Source organism: Suricata suricatta, chromosome 7 (assembly GCF_006229205.1).
Source record: "Suricata suricatta isolate VVHF042 chromosome 7, meerkat_22Aug2017_6uvM2_HiC, whole genome shotgun sequence".
Lineage (NCBI taxonomy): Eukaryota > Metazoa > Chordata > Mammalia > Carnivora > Herpestidae > Suricata > Suricata suricatta.
Window position 1 is genome coordinate 50,128,387 of NC_043706.1, and position 15,908 is coordinate 50,144,294.

General features: G+C 36.8%; 1 protein-coding gene and 1 long non-coding RNA gene across 2 annotated transcripts in view; both read left to right on the top strand.

The window, feature by feature from the left end:
* The window catches only part of TINAG (tubulointerstitial nephritis antigen), an 84,906-nt gene extending 72,914 nt beyond the window's left edge, over positions 1-11,992 (top strand). Inside the window, exons 10-11 of the mRNA XM_029944487.1 lie at positions 2,153-2,198; positions 11,468-11,992. Of these exons, the coding sequence (XP_029800347.1) occupies positions 2,153-2,198; positions 11,468-11,602 (181 nt within the window). The 3' untranslated portion in view covers positions 11,603-11,992. The remainder of the gene's footprint in view (positions 1-2,152; positions 2,199-11,467) is intronic.
* A 764-nt stretch (positions 11,993-12,756) lies between these two features.
* LOC115297157 lies at positions 12,757-15,522 on the top strand. Its single transcript, XR_003911312.1, has 2 exons — positions 12,757-13,332; positions 15,340-15,522. It is a non-coding gene; the product is annotated as an uncharacterized LOC115297157 (long non-coding RNA).
* The last annotated feature ends 386 nt before the right edge of the window (positions 15,523-15,908 follow it).

Below are 15,908 nucleotides of genomic sequence, written 5' to 3' on the forward strand. Positions count from 1 at the left end.
TGCAGTGCAAACATTAGATCCTGTGATGGATGGAGCTCGGTGGTCACTTGACACAGAGGCCGTAACACAGGGAACTGCACAACAGCTTCCTTGGTGAGGTGTGATATGTCCTTTTTATCTGAAATTTGTGTAAAGGATAGTGTCTTTTGTATATAATTGTCTTTCACAAGTATCCTAGTCTCTGAAACTCTCAAACACAGTGGACTTCTTTTCTTCTTCCTCTCTCCTCTCTTTGAAGACTTATGTTGTTTTTCTATTTTGAGACTGTTTGTAATATTCTGAATGCTGGCATTCTCTCTGAACTACAAAAGTATTTTAACTAATGCTTCATAAAATTAAACAGAAACTGTTTCCTGAAACCTATAGCAACTCCAAAATGCCGCTAGATTTGCAAAATAAGAATTATAGCTGTCTATCTTATCATTGAAAATATTATTTAGATAACCTCAACAAAATGTAGGAAAAATATGAAAAACACAGGTCATTGAACAAAAATTAAATTTATATTTATAAAAAATTAAATAATAAAACAAAAATGGTAGTTTGTATTTCTTAGATACCTCCCAACTGAAGTAGTTTAGTTTGGTTTAGCCTGGGTGGCTCAGTCAGCTAAGCATCCGAGTCTTGAGTTTAGCTCATGTCATGATCTCATGGTTTGTGAATTCAGATCCTGCATTGGGCTTTGGGCTGACAGCTTGGAGCCTGCTTGGGATTGTGTCTCTCTCTTTCTCTCTCTGTCCCTCCACTGTTTGCTCGCTCAATCTCTCTCTCTCTCAAAATAAATAAAAATAAAAATAAAATAAAACTGCAAAATGGTTTTCAAAGTTAAACTAGCTTCAGCTTACACATTAAGCTGCCCAGAATGTTTGAAACCTTAACATATTCCAGACTCCTATCCCTGTGTGTAGCAGAAAACCAAGAGAGAATTGGGGCCCAGGGCAATCACCACGCCTGCCTCCATCAGAAAAAAAAAGAAAGCAAAGTTGTTCCTCAGTGTTATACCAAATTCCAAATCATTTTTTTCTTCCCTCCCTTTTTGTGCCAAAGCATCTCAATGTATTAATATATTTTCTCAAATTCCCCCATGATCTCCACCACACACCTGCCTTTTTTAGGCAATACCTCTGTGTGATGGTGCCATCATTTTATTCTGAACCCTATCAGAAACAACTTTCTGACAAATGGTCACGTTGACAGGATTTGAATGAATTTGTCTCTCTTCCAGGAATGGGATACTGGGATTTAACTTGAAGGAACTCTGATGTTGAGACGTGGGATACTAGAGATGGATTGGCAGGGCTCTGTGGGGGTAGAACTGTCTTCTCATGAAGACACATGAAAGTGTAGTCTCTCTTTTCACATGAAAGTGGTAGTCCATCTGCTTCCTGCACACAACACTTTTGCTGTTGAGGGCACACTGCAGTTGGTGACTGCATATTTATTAGAGAGGAATGTGACATGAAGAACGACATGGGATGTGAAGCCCAAGCTTAACACCTCCCGCTTTGTGATCTTAGACAAGTCTTGTCATTTCTACATCTCCTTCGCTGGAGTTAGTCAAGAGAAAATACAAGTTTGGATTCTTTATGAATTGTTACATGGCACACTGAAAATGGACCAGCACCAGGAGTAAAACATTGCATTTCCATGCATATATGTGTGAAGGGAAATTCACATTAGGCACCTAGCCATTTTATAAAATAATATACACATATCCATATTTTCATGAGAAGTTATTTTGCTTATGACAAGTATCTATTTATATTATGCTTATTGGTAGTCATGGAGATTTTTAGTTTATGCCATTTAGGGTAGAGTTTCAGGAAGCTACATCTGAAGAGGGGAGGGAGACATCTTTAAGTGCTTTAAAACCTCCATGCCCAAGTTGTCCAACTATTTATCTTCTTTGACAAGTGAATTTGATTTTAAGCCATTTGGACATAGATGAGTATATTCTGAACAAATAAATAAGGTTATGGTCAAAAAGAAAATGGCAGGTACATTTTTGTAGGGCGATGATGGCAATTCCATAGTAAGACACGTGGGCCATGAGAAAAATAGAAAAGATAAAACTCTAGCAGTAACTTACACTTTATCAAGATGCACATTAAACATTTTTAACCATACGAATGTTTTGTGTTATTATTTGTAGATGGGGCACACTGAAAGGGGCACAAGGACAGAAAGAAAAATTCTGGGTAGGTACCTCTTTCCAAATGCATTTCTACTGAGATGTGAATAGTTTAGAATCATCTGTGTCTCTACCACCTGCTTTGTGTTATTAGTCACATTCTAAGTTACCATAATATTGTTTGTAATGATGGTATTTTCTCCAGCAGAAAATTCATGATAATCATTTATATTACAGTAACAGTTTTCCTCAATTCCTCTTATTTCAAATTATAAAAGAAAAAGCATTTTTTAAAGGAATGAACAGGGAAGCATTTTGTTTTGTTCTCATCCATATTAAAGTAATGGCTAGACTTCTCTCATATGTTAATTTTGTGTTATTACATTATTTTTGCTATGGATGATGCTTTGTAATGTTAGTATCATTTTATGTATTGATATAAAGCATATATATTTCCTATAATGGTAAAGAGCTTTATTTTTGCTTGTGCCAATTATAACAAATACAGGTTCCTTTATTGAGAAAGAAACAATGTCTAGTATAAAAATTAATAGAAGGTTACATCTAAGAAACATTGTAAAGAACATATTACCTCAAATATCCAATTAATTGCAATGCCCTTTGATGAATTGTTCCAGGCCTTTAAATTACATACTTTTAATTTTAATTTCTGCAAAAAAGCAGAAATAGAATGCATAAGTAATGGTAATTATTATGAAACTGGAATTTGAATATGTACAGTAGAGGGCATATTATGACTTCCAGAACATTAAATATCAGTAGTGACATTCACCAAAGTGATTCTTATTCATTAGATTTCTTCACAAAGCACTCACAAAAATAAATCACCCAAGTATGTAGTCACCTCATATTTGTCTTGTTGATATATGGAAGTATTTTGCTTTTAAGTATTTTGCTTCTTTGTATTTAAACTGAGCTTTCTTGGAGCACCTCAGAGGCTCAGTCAGTTAAGCATCTGACTCTTGATTTCAGTTCAGGTCATGATCTGATGATTTGTGAATTTGAGCTCCTGCATTGGGCTTTGTACTGACAGTTTGGAGCCTGTTTGGGATTCTCTCTTCCTCTCTCTCTCTCTCTCTCTCTCTGCCCCATCCCTGCTCTCATTCATGTACTCTCTCTCTATCTCTCAAAATAAATTAATAAACTTAAAAAAAACCCTGAACTATCTTAAATATCATTATCTTCAGTAAAATAACATTTGCAGTAGCCAACAATTAACATTAATGCTCCATAGTTAAAATTCATAATTTGTGAAAGGGGTTATATAGTTTGAAGGTCTATGGTTAAGTTTCTCTGTAGGATTTCTACTAAATAAGTTTATTTTTTATTTTTGTATTTTTTAGTTTTTTTAAGTTTTTATTTTTAAAAATTTTTTAAATGTTTTAAAATTATTTTTGAAAGACAGAGAGGAGAGACGGCGTGAGCATGGGAGGGCCAGAGAGAGAGGGAAATAGAGAATCTGAAGCTGGCTCCAGGCTCTGAGCTAGCTGTCAGCACAGAGCCCGATGCCATGGGGCTTGAACCCACGAACCATGAGATCATGACCTGAGCCAAAGCCGGATGCTTAACCAACTGAGCCACCAAGGCGCCCCTCTACTAAATAAGTTTAAATAGTTATTCAATCTTATCATAATACAATATTTAGAGGTAAAAACAAATTACTTGATTAATGTATTGAATTCACGACAGTTTTTAGCATATAGTACCTGATACACTTGATGGCTATTGTGGAGTGAATATGAATGAATGTGCAAAAAAGTCAAACAAACAAACAGAACTTTCTGTGGCCCTCTCACCCTCATCCTCATCATTTCCACACACATGCACACACACAGAGAGACATACACACACGTACATACATTCACTCATTCTCATATATTCAACACACGTATGCATGCTATCATTTGAGAATACTTTTGTTGCAATTACTATCAGTTTTGAACTTACTACTTATCTAAAATTTTCAAAGAAAACTATTTCATGGGCATACAAACACGATTTCTTTCTGCTGTCACGCTTAGACAAATTGCTTAATGTCAGTGATAGGAATATAAGAATCAAACCTAAAAATTATTGTATTCTATTAAATCACACATTTTGGTTAATTATTTTCTCCACTTAACTGTATCCTCACCTTGGGCCAGTATTGTGCCCGCCTTATTTACTACTGCATCCAGAGGACAAAGCAAAGTGACTGGTACAGATGGGAATATACACAGTACTTGTTGCTTGAGTGAATGAATACGCAATCAGGAACAATTAGGTCCCTAAAATAGTTTCCATTTTACATAAGAGTTAATATTTGGTTTAATTAAAACATGAAATCCTTAAGCGGTACTAGTGTTCTGCAAGAATTATGAAGGGTCTGAGGTGTTATACCACTTGAATTAAGGAACATGGGTCAGAAGAAAAGAGAACTGAGCTGATCCAGATCAACAGCCGGATGTCACCACATAGGTCCTCACACTTTGGGCTTGCAGTGATAAAAGGCAACAACCTTTTTCCATATAAGTAGCAGCTGATACTTCATGAATGAGGGACAGAGAACAATGGATTTTCTCCATTTATATAGAGACAGGCAACCTCCTCCTTTCCTGCAGGGAGAGAAAAAGAAAATTATTCCATTAAAATGGGATGGAAAGGGTCTTATGTTCTTACCCTTACACTTAGGAATGGAAATATGTCTTTGCAAGGGCCAGATAAATACAGATAATGTCTCCAAATGCTGAACTTCATCCTCTTTTAACATGTAAATACCAAGGGAGACAATGTTCCAGTACTCCTGGCACCACGGGGCTTAATTTAAGACCTTGTCTGGTCTCTGACTCTCTGGCCCTCTTGGGGAGATAAGAGAAGTTTTATTATCCTTTTGGATCAGATCAATTAACTAGACAAATGGCTAGAGATCTAATTCTCATTGAATGTGATGATAAAATATTTCTGGCAGAAGTGAAAGCAAATATTCTCTATCTCTATATCATATACACTTTCTATGCACCAGAAGATGAGAGGGGTTTTTTTGTTTTGTTTTTTGTTTTTTGGTTTTTCTTTTTTTTCTTGCCAGGGCACTGGCAGGAAAGTTTTATTGCCCCACAATTACATATGAATGTCTTAAAACATTTACATATAGGCCTATAAGAGAGTAAATTAAAATTTAAAAAGGAGATGACTTCCATTACTGAGTAAAATGTAATACATAACAATAAGCCATAGATACCACTAAATAAGTTGAACACAGTATCAGACCTTTTTTTCCAAACCATACTTTTAAAGAAATGAGAGAGCTGAATCTGGAGAAGATTTTTCCATCCTGTGAGCATTTGGTAGGTCTGGGATCAAGCTGAAGGTTACGTTTGAAATATGCAGAGAAAGAGAGAGAGAGACCTCTAGGAGATAGAGAATCCAGCTGGATTAGAATTTAGAGGAGGTCCAAACACAAAGCCATGTCTTCCCATGGAATGTCTACCAGATTGCTAGAACAGTGTGAGTAGGTAAGGAGGGGAATGAGAAGGCGAAGTGAAATCTGCAGCCTTGACGAACCTGCTGGCGGAGCTCCACTGGAAGAGAGCTTGAGACGCACATGCCCCAATGTGACTCAGTTTCTGCACAAATTGAGGTAATTAGTTCCTCACCACATCTCTGTAGGAGAAGAAAGGGATACCTTCTTAGGATAATAATACCAAGGTCAATCTATAATTATTAGGACAACATATCCAGCTTACATTTAAAAATTCTGAAACATGTGAAGAAGAAAAATGTGACCAATAACTAAGGGGAAAAACTATCAGTAGAAGTAATAGATAATTTTAGATGTTAGCTTAAAATTTTTTTAATGTTTTTATTTATTTTTGATAGAGAGAGAGAGACAGCATGAGCAGGGGAGGGTCAGAGAGAGGAGTCACAGGATCTGAAGCAGGCTCCAGGCTCTGAGCTAGCTGTCAGCACAGAGCCTGACGCGGGGCTCAAACCCACTAATTGTGAGATCATGCCTCGAGCCGAAGCTGGACACTTAACCAACTGAGCCACCCAGGCACCCCTAGATGTTAGCTTTAAAAAAGCCATTGTAAAAACCATTTTAAAAATATAGATGAAAGATGGAGACTTAAAAAAAATTTTAATGTTTATTTTTTGGGAGAGGGAGAGAGAGAGAGAGAGAGAGAGTGAGCAGGGGAGGGGCAGAGAGAGAGGGAGATGCAGAATCCAAAGCAGGCTCCAGGCTCCTAGCTGTCTGTGCAGAGCCCAACAGGAGGCCCAAACTCAAAAACTGCAAGATCATGAACTGAGCCCAAATTGGCCACATAACTGACTGACCCTCGCAGGTGCCTCATGAAAGATGGAGACTTAATAAGGGGTTTAAATATGTATAAAAATGAATTACTGAGTTTGTGAGTGCAATTTTTGAAATTAAGAACTTGCTGGATAGGTTAAATAGTAAATGAAATTAGTGAATTTCAATTCAATTCAATTCAATGAAATTTGTAGTACTCAGAGAAAAATATAAAAGAACAAAACCAAATACAGAACAATGTGAATACAAATGATAGAACATACTCAAACAGTTTAACATACATGTAACTGTATTCTCAGAAGGATTGAGAGAGAGAGAGAGAGAGAGAGAGAGAGAGAATGAGTCAGAATCAATATTTAAAAACTTAATAGCTATTAGTTTTCCAAAACTGAAGTACATCAACTCAAAAATTCAGAAAGCTCAATAAACTCCATGAAGGAGAAAAACAAAACAAAACAAAACAGAAACCATGCCCAAGCATTTAATAATCAAACAGTTTAAAGTAAAAGATAAAAAAAATTTTTTAAATGGTAGAGTTTTTAAAATAATAGGTTAACCTCAGAAAAAATAGCCTAACTGATGGCTAGCTGGGGAAAGAATATCTTTAATAAGTGATGATGAGAAAACTGTATTCACAAGCAAAAGAATGAAAGGGGACCCCCCATTTCACTCCACTTACAAAAATTAACTCAAAATGGGTTAAAGATTTAAATGTAATACCTGAAACTGTGAAGAAAACAGGGAAAACACTCTTAACTCTGATCTTTGCAATGACTCCCAGGATAGGACCCCCAAATCACAAGTGACAAAAACAAAAATAAACAAGTGGACTTCATCAAACTAGAAAGCTTCTACACAGCAAGACAAAAAACAGAAACAAAAGTAACAATGAAAGTCAACCTAAGGAATGGAGAAATTACTTGTAAATTATGTATCTGATAAGGGGTTGATATCCAAAAGATTTAAGGAGCTCCTACAATTCAGTAGCAGGAAAACACATAATGAGATTAAAAACAAACAAAAAATCTGAATACACTCAGTTCCAAAGAAGATACAAAAATGGCCAACAGGTGCATGAAAGGTGCTCAACAGCACTAGTCATTGCGGAAGTGTAAAACTGCAATCAAATATCACTTCACATCTGTCAGAATGGCTGAAATCAACAACACAAGACATGACAAATGTTGGTGAGGATGGGGAGAAAGGGGAGCCCTCTTGCACTGTTGGTGGGAATTCAAACTGCTGCAGTTACTCAGGAAAACATTATGAAGGGTCCTCAAAAGATAAAAATAGAACTACCTTATGATCCAGTAATTGTGCTACTAGGTATTTACCCAAAGAATACAAAAAACACTAATTTAGAGGAATACATGGACCCCAATGTTTATAGCAATATTATCTACAATAGCCAAGTTATGGAAATAGGCCAGTGTCCATCGATAAATCGATATATGTACAATGGGATATTAGCCATGAAAAAAGAATGAATTCTTGCCATATGCTTTATACCTAAAGAGTATTATGCTAAGGAAAAAGTCAGAGAAAGACAAATACCATATGATTTTACTCATATGTGGAATTTAAAAAACAAAACAAATGAGCAAAGAGGAAAAAGAGAGAGGGAGGCCAACCAAGAAACAGACTCTTAACTATAGAGAACAAATTGGTGATTATCAGAGGGAGGTGGATGGGGTGATAGGGATTAAGGAGTGCACTTGTGATGAGCACCAGGTGTTGTATTCAGTATTGAGTCACCATGTTGTATACTAGAAACTGATATTACGCTGTATGTTAACTTATTGGAATTTAAATGAAAACATTTTTTAAAAATTAACACCAAATCCTTCTCAAACTCTTTCAAAAATTTGAACATAAAGGAACAATCTGAAACTTATTTTACAAGGCCAGCATTACACTGATACCAAAGCCAGAAAAAGGGACTATAGAAAATAAAATATCTCTGATGAATAAAGATTCAAAAATTCTCAAAAAAAAATCCTTGCAAACTGAATTCATGATCAAAGGGATTCATGCAAATGTGAGGATGGTTCAACATAAGCAAATCAGTAAGTGTGATACATTACATTAATAAAATGAAAGATAAAAAATTAGATGATTATCTCAATATAGACAAGGCATTTGACAAAATTCATATTCTTTAATGATTAAAAATTCTAAAATATTGGGTTTAAAAGATATATACCTCAAAATAACAAAGGCCATATGTGACAAACAGAGTAAACCTCATATTCAACAGTGAAAGATTAAGAGCTTTCACCCTATGATCAGGAGCAAAACCAAGATGTCCACTCTTCCTTCTCTTATTCAACATACGAGGAGTCCTGGAAAGAGCAATTAGACATGAGAAAGAAAGAAAAGGCATCCAAATCAGATTAGAAGAAGTAAACTGTCTCTTTGCAGATGATATGATCTTATATATAAGATCCTAAGGACTGCATCAAAAAACTACTAGAACTAACAAATCAACAAAGTGGCAGGATACAAAACCAACATAGAAAAATCAGTTATATTTTTATATATTAACAGTAAACTATTCTAAAAATATGATTGAATTATGATAAATTATAATAAAAATAAAGATACATATACTTAGTATAAATTTAACCAAGGATGTGAAAGATCTGTGTACTAAAAATGATGAGAAATTGATAAAAATAATTGAAGAAGGCACAAATAAATGAAGTGAAACTGCATGTTCATGGGTCAGTAAAATTAATATTATAATATCCATACTACCCAAAACCATCTATAAATCCAATGTACTCTCTACCAATATTCCAATGACAATTTTCACAAAAATGAAAAATATCCTAAAAGTTGTGTGGAACCACAAGAGACCCAGAATGGCCAAAGTAATCCTGAGGAAGATTACTGGAGGCATCACAAATTTTGTTTTTAAATCTTAATTCAAAATTTTAATAGTCAAAACAGTACATTACTGGCATAAAAATAGACACACAGACCAATAGAACAGGATCAGGAGCCCAAAAATAAACCCACTTATATATAATCAACTAATATTTGACAAAAAGGCCAAGAAGAGACAAAGGAGAAAGCATAGTCTTTTCAATAACTGATGTTGGGAACAGTGTTTAATCGTAGGCAGAAGAATGGAATTGAAACCCTGTTGTGCACCACATATAACAGTTAACTGAACATGGATTAATGACTTAAATGTAAGACCAGAAGTTGCAAAGACACAGGAAGAGAGCACAGGGAAAAATCTCCTTGATGTTGATCTTTGCAAAAATTGTTTGGGTATGACATCTAAGGTGCAAAGACAAAGGCAAAAATCAACAGGTGGAACAAGGACTTCTGCCTAGCAAACTGGGAAGCGAAATTAAAAGGCAATCCATGGGAGAAATATTTGCAAACCATCTATCTGATATGGGGTTACTATCCAAATAAGGAACTCATGCAACTTAATAGCAAAAACACTACATAATCCAACTAAAATTGGGCCAAAGACATGAATAGACAATCTCTTACTGATATAGTACAAATGGCCAATAGAGAGATGAAAATGTACTCAATATCATTAGCCATCAGAAAAGTGAAAATTAAAACCACAGTAAAACATTACTTCACACTTGTTAGAATTGGTAATATCAAAAAGGAGAAAACAAGTGTTAGCAAGGATGTGGAGAAAATGGAACACTCATGCACTGTTGGTGGGAATGGAAATTGGTGTGGCCACTGTGGAAAACAATTTGGAGGCTCCTCAGAAAAGTAAAAAATAGAATTACCATATGATCCAGTAATCCCACTTCTGAGGATATATCCTTCAGGGCTATTTCTGTTACATTTACTTATGGTCAACAAGCTCCCTTCCAGCCTTCAGGATAATCTTTTTATACTTCATTAGTTGTTTTGCCCCCTACCCCGAACACTTATTCAGGCAAGCTCTAAACCTCAGGAGACATTCTGGACCTAGTTTTAGTTAATCTCATATTTTAAAATTAAAAATAAAAGAAAATGTTTAATTCTTATTGAATTTACTTTCTGAATATTTCTCAAATACTTTCCCTATTTCTCTTCCTAGTTTTCCTGCCCCTATTAAGACATCAGACTTGATTGTTATAAGTTTGCTAGCTAGTCTCCCTACCTCTTCTGTTTACCCTCTTAAGTCCATCCATCTTATTATCACATGGAATAATGTTATCAAAATATAAATTTGTCCACCTTGCTCTCCTGCTAGAAGCAACGTAAGAACTTGCATCATTTTCACCAATATTTTCTCAGTATGTATTTCCTCAACTCCCTTTCAGCCCCATAACCCACCAAATTGCTTCTGTTTTGTGATCTAATTATAATCATTTCATTGCTTCATTTCAGTGCTTCATGCTGCTCTGTGCTTTGCTGTTTATGCTTTTACTGTTTTCCTTTACCTGAATCTCCTTTCTTCCTGTTTTTATCTGGTTAATTTATTCCCAAGCTTTAATATGGACCTCATATAGCACTTCTTCAATGCTGACTTTCCTGAACCACCTGAATAAATGAGATGCCCCTCAGTAGCACCCTGTGCATAGTTCTGCCTGAGTCCTTGGCTTATGTTGTTGTCCTTCATTAGACCTTAAGCTCCCTGAGCACATAATAAGATGTTATTTATTTTCGTTCCCCTGGTGCCTAGCACAGAGCAAGTCACAGAGGAGACACTGTAATTGCACTTGTCTGACATCATTTGATATGGGATTTCAAATATATGTTACCATCGTATGCGTGGGAAGTGAGGTGTTTTTTTTTAACCAATTCTAGTTATTGTGAACTTGAGTGTGCGTGCATATTAATGTAACTGATAAGTAAATGTTTTGTTCTTATCTAGAAAATATTTAGGCTCTTAATAATTGTGATCTATGATAAGTCAAAACTATTTAAAGCTACATATGAGTTCCTTGTGTTTTTATAGTCAGGATTAAACATTCAACTATGATATTCATCTTCTCTCTCTCTCTCTCTTCTGCTCTCTCTCTCTCTCTCCCTCCCCCCTCCTCTTTTTTTCCCTGCAGATTGCTGCCAATTCCTGGGGAAAGTCATGGGGAGAGAATGGCTATTTCAGGATTCTTCGAGGAGTAAATGAGTCTGACATTGAAAAGTTGATTATTGCAGCTTGGGGCCAACTGACAAGTTCAGATGAACCGTAACATATCATATAATTTCCATAAGGCTATGCACTTAAGTAACCCCTTAAATTGAAATTAAGCAAAGTGAGGTTCTCTGTGACAGTGGAATCTTTGTCTCTTCACATGGTTATTATAACGTGCCTATTTTCTTGTTTCACCCCAGGCTCCCTGCTTCTGCTTCCTTTATATCACAAAGTATATAAAAACACTAATAGAGGACAGCAGAGAAGCTAAATGACTTTCAGGTTCTCTGGTTGTCTTTTTTCTCTCATGATAGTGTTCTTTTCGACTTTGAGAGTTCACAAAAGTGTAACAGTGCTTGTCTTAAAAGTTCATGACCTTCCTTTGTAGAAATGAAATAGCTTCTGTCTTTAACAAATGAGGATTTCAGACCAAAAAAAAAAAAAAAACCATGGAACCACCCATTTACAATCTTCATGATTTTTTTTCAAACAAATACTTCTGGCTCTATTCATATCTTATAATTTGCAAAAAGCAATGGAAATGGAGTATTCATTGTTTCTCTCAAAAGGCTAACATTTTGTTTCTTTCCATTTTATTAGCCTAACTTCCAATCTGAACTAAAAAGGAAAGTAACTCTCCACAGAAAAGAACTGTTCGTTATGGTAGTTCACTCTGTATACTGTGTAATGGCCTGTGCCATTGTGTCGGGGAGGGAAAATTTCCCACCACCTCTCTTGACTCCTTTGGCTGATCTAATAATTAAATTAACAAGGGACAGGGTAACAGAAAAACAAACTGCATTATGTATATACAGGGGCCCTATATGAAGATGAGACTCAAACAAGGGACTGAGGCAGGCAGCTTTGATACTTCTTAGATAATAAGTAAGTATGTAAGCAAGTAGGAAAGTAAATTTTGAAGAATTGATAAGACAAAGAAACCCAGGTTTGGGTACTAATTAGTGAAGAAACTAAACAGACCTTGTTTACATCATTTTCTCAGCCCTGAATACCCTATCCCTGGTGATCAGGATGTCTGTTTATTTCCTGGTTCAAGGAGGCTGCTTTTCACGTAAGAGATTTATTTCCTTTTTTCAGGAAGACAGAGAGGAGTGTCATTATACTGGCTATTCTCAAATAATTTTAATTCAAGGTAATCAGTATGTCAAAGTGGCATATTCTGAGGCAGCCTGGCCTGAGCCCCATCACTGGTTAAGTAATGGAAAAGCTTAGAGGCTAACAATGGAAGTACAGTATTAACACACACACACACACCAGACACACACACATTTTTCCTAAACCAGGATACTTCACAAGGTCTATTTACAACCAGTTGCAAAGCCGTATTTGGAAATATAGCATTTCCAGCCCTGAAAACAGCAACCTGATGCCATGAGTCAGAAAGAATAAATAGACTTTTATCACAACCATTTCACACTTCGGTACTTGAGATTCTAAAAAGTAAGCTAAATTGGCACTAATTTGCATCTAATTTTTATTTTAGTTCTCTATAGTCAGAGATACCAAAATAGCATCCTCATAATGGTTGGGAAAGGATAAAATCTTTTAATAATTCACTGGCAAACTAATAAATGAGAAAGCAAAGCTGGTCAGTAAGTGAGCATGGCCAATTATTATTACAGTGGTGGCATATCCATGGTCTTTAACTTTTGTATACTCTGTCATCTGAATTTTCATTGTGGAACTTTTCTGTGCTTTTGTGCCCAAAGGTGTCCTGATTAGATAAGCCATACAAGTTGAAAATGTAAGGATGCCGAGCACAGAACGGTGAGTGTAGCTGCAGTTTCTTTCTCCGTTAATCACTGCAGCTTCATCAGAAGCAGCTTTATGTATTTGGGTCTGCCCTAGATTATACCCAGAGGGCTGATTCCCCATGTTGAGATTGGCCAAACTTACCCCCAGTGGGCTGAGAAATAATTTGGTTTTGTCTCAGTTTGGATTCTTGTAGAAGCAGCCCCCAAGGCTAAGGTTTGAGTGTGCATAACTTGAGCAGTGAAGGGAACACTGAAGAGAGTGCGTAGGGATGTGAGGTCACTGAAGGCAGACAACAAAAGCTATGTTACCAAGAGAAGTGGTAGCAGAGGTAATGTGTTCTTATCTCACCCAGGAAGGATATGAGCACTGCTCCAAAGGGCCATGAATTTCCTGGTTGGTCTGGTCTGGCAGGTTGCGCTGTCAAGAAAAAACCCACAGGCAAAGAAAAGCAGGTTCTGGTAGTTGGATGTCAGGCTGATGGACACTAAAATGGCATGGGGGAGGTGATGTGTCTCTGCCACAAGTTTTAACACATTTTAAAATGTTTCTTAGATGATAAAGACTAAGTAAATAATAAATGATAATGCATTAAAATGCCAGAGGATTGGGGCGCCTGGGTGGCTCAGTCGGTTAAGCATCTGACTTCAGCTCACGTCATGATCTCATGGTTCGTGGGTCCGAGCCCCGTGTTGGGCTCTGTGCTGACAGCTCGGGGCCTGGAACCTGCTTCAGATTCTGTGTCTCCCTCTGTCTCTGACACCACCCCCCCGCTCACACTGTCTCTCTCTATTTCAAAAATAAATAAATCATTTTTTAAAAATGCCAGAGGACTAACTCACTACTAAAAATGCCTACAGGAATGAGTTGATACAACCTTTTCCCTGTTAGGTAATGGATAAAATGTGTTGGAATTGATTTTCTCATTGTGGTTTGTGGGTCTTGTTTATAGGCCTACATTGTGCTGTTTTAAAACTTACCACCTTTCTGTGGATCCCAATTGGTAATGAAACTATCCCAGAGATTTGAAGAAAAAGCAAAGAAAAGATCATAATGGTAATCCCCATAGGAAGACACAAGATACATTTGTCCAGCAGTAAGACTAAGATCTACAGAAGAGACCAGGACTAGTTGGGACAAAAATATACCATTGAGAGAAGGAAAGTACTATTCCTAAGGTTTGTTGAGTCATTGTTGGTCTCTGAATGATGTTGCTTCTCATTTTTACAACTTAAAAATTTTTTTGATGTTTATTTATCTTTGAGAGAGAGAGAGAGAGAAAGAGAGAAAGAGAGAACTTGAACGGGGCAGGGACAGAGAGAGAACAGGACAGGGGCAGAATAAGAAGTAGGCTCCAGAATCCAAGCTGTCAGCACAGAGTCTGAGGCTGGGCTCGAACCTATAAACCATGAGGTCATGACCTTAGTTGGAGTTGGACGCTTAACTGACCGAGCCACACAGGCACCCCTCATTTTTATAACTTTAAAGAACATGTTTGACTCTCTTTATTATCCACAGGTCCTTAATCAGCCTTCAGGAAATAATAGTTTGCATATTATTTCACCAACTCTAGGGACTATTTGTAGAATTGATTTGATTAATGCCTGACAGTTTCTATTGCACCGTGGCTTTCTTGGCCTGCGGGTATGCCCTACTCACCTCAGCTTCCACTGAGCAATGAGAAAGACCCCACGTTTGGCACATATGTCCTTAGAGTTCCAGTTTATTTGTGTATAGATAGTCTTTTTGTTTTGTGTAAAGCATATAAAGGGAGACATTGTTCATAAAGATCATTTAACTCATCCAGAACAATGTGTCTCAGATTGGATTGCCCTGTGCACACCACAACCTGTAGTTCCTCCTATTCGATCAGAAGCTTGTGCCATTTACATAGTTTTTGTGAGTTCCCATTGAAACTTTCTATTGTGTATATAGTTTTTCCTGGAAAAAGAAGAAATAGTTCCAATATGGCACATTGAATTAAAGCTTGCTCATTCCGTGAATAATGCTTTTTTTCTTCAGGTGTCACTAGGAAATGTACTTAAGAAAGAAGTGGGAAAGACTTTGAAGATAGAGCTCATGCCTTGTCCCGCTTTACAATGTTTGAGTCTTACCTCATTCTACTGTAAACAATGAGAAGCCTTCCCCAGGTTTCTAAAATGCATATTCACAAATTGTCTTAATGCATAAAATAAAAAAAAAAAAGCATAAAGTGGAATTAAATTTGTTAGTTGGTATTCACCTGAAAAGACAGGAAACCTCTCTTAAGTTTCTCCAACAGAAGGAATCTAGTGAAAGGACCCGATGACATAGGAGATAGAGGAGCAGAGAAAGTGACAGAGGACGGTGAACCAGTCCAGGATAAGTGAGAGTCGGAAGCCGCGATCATCCGCTGAAGAAACGAAGTGAGGCAGGGCACTACTAGAATCTAGGGGCTGGGGTCTTCCTGCTGCTACCCGGAAACATGACCGGCCAGGACAACGGAAGGGGAAGTCACGGCAAGTCCTGGGATTGCCCGTTTGCCACCTCAGGCCGAAAGGACGGGAGATGAACCACGAGGCATATCCCTTCCTCACACCTTCCAAACTGTC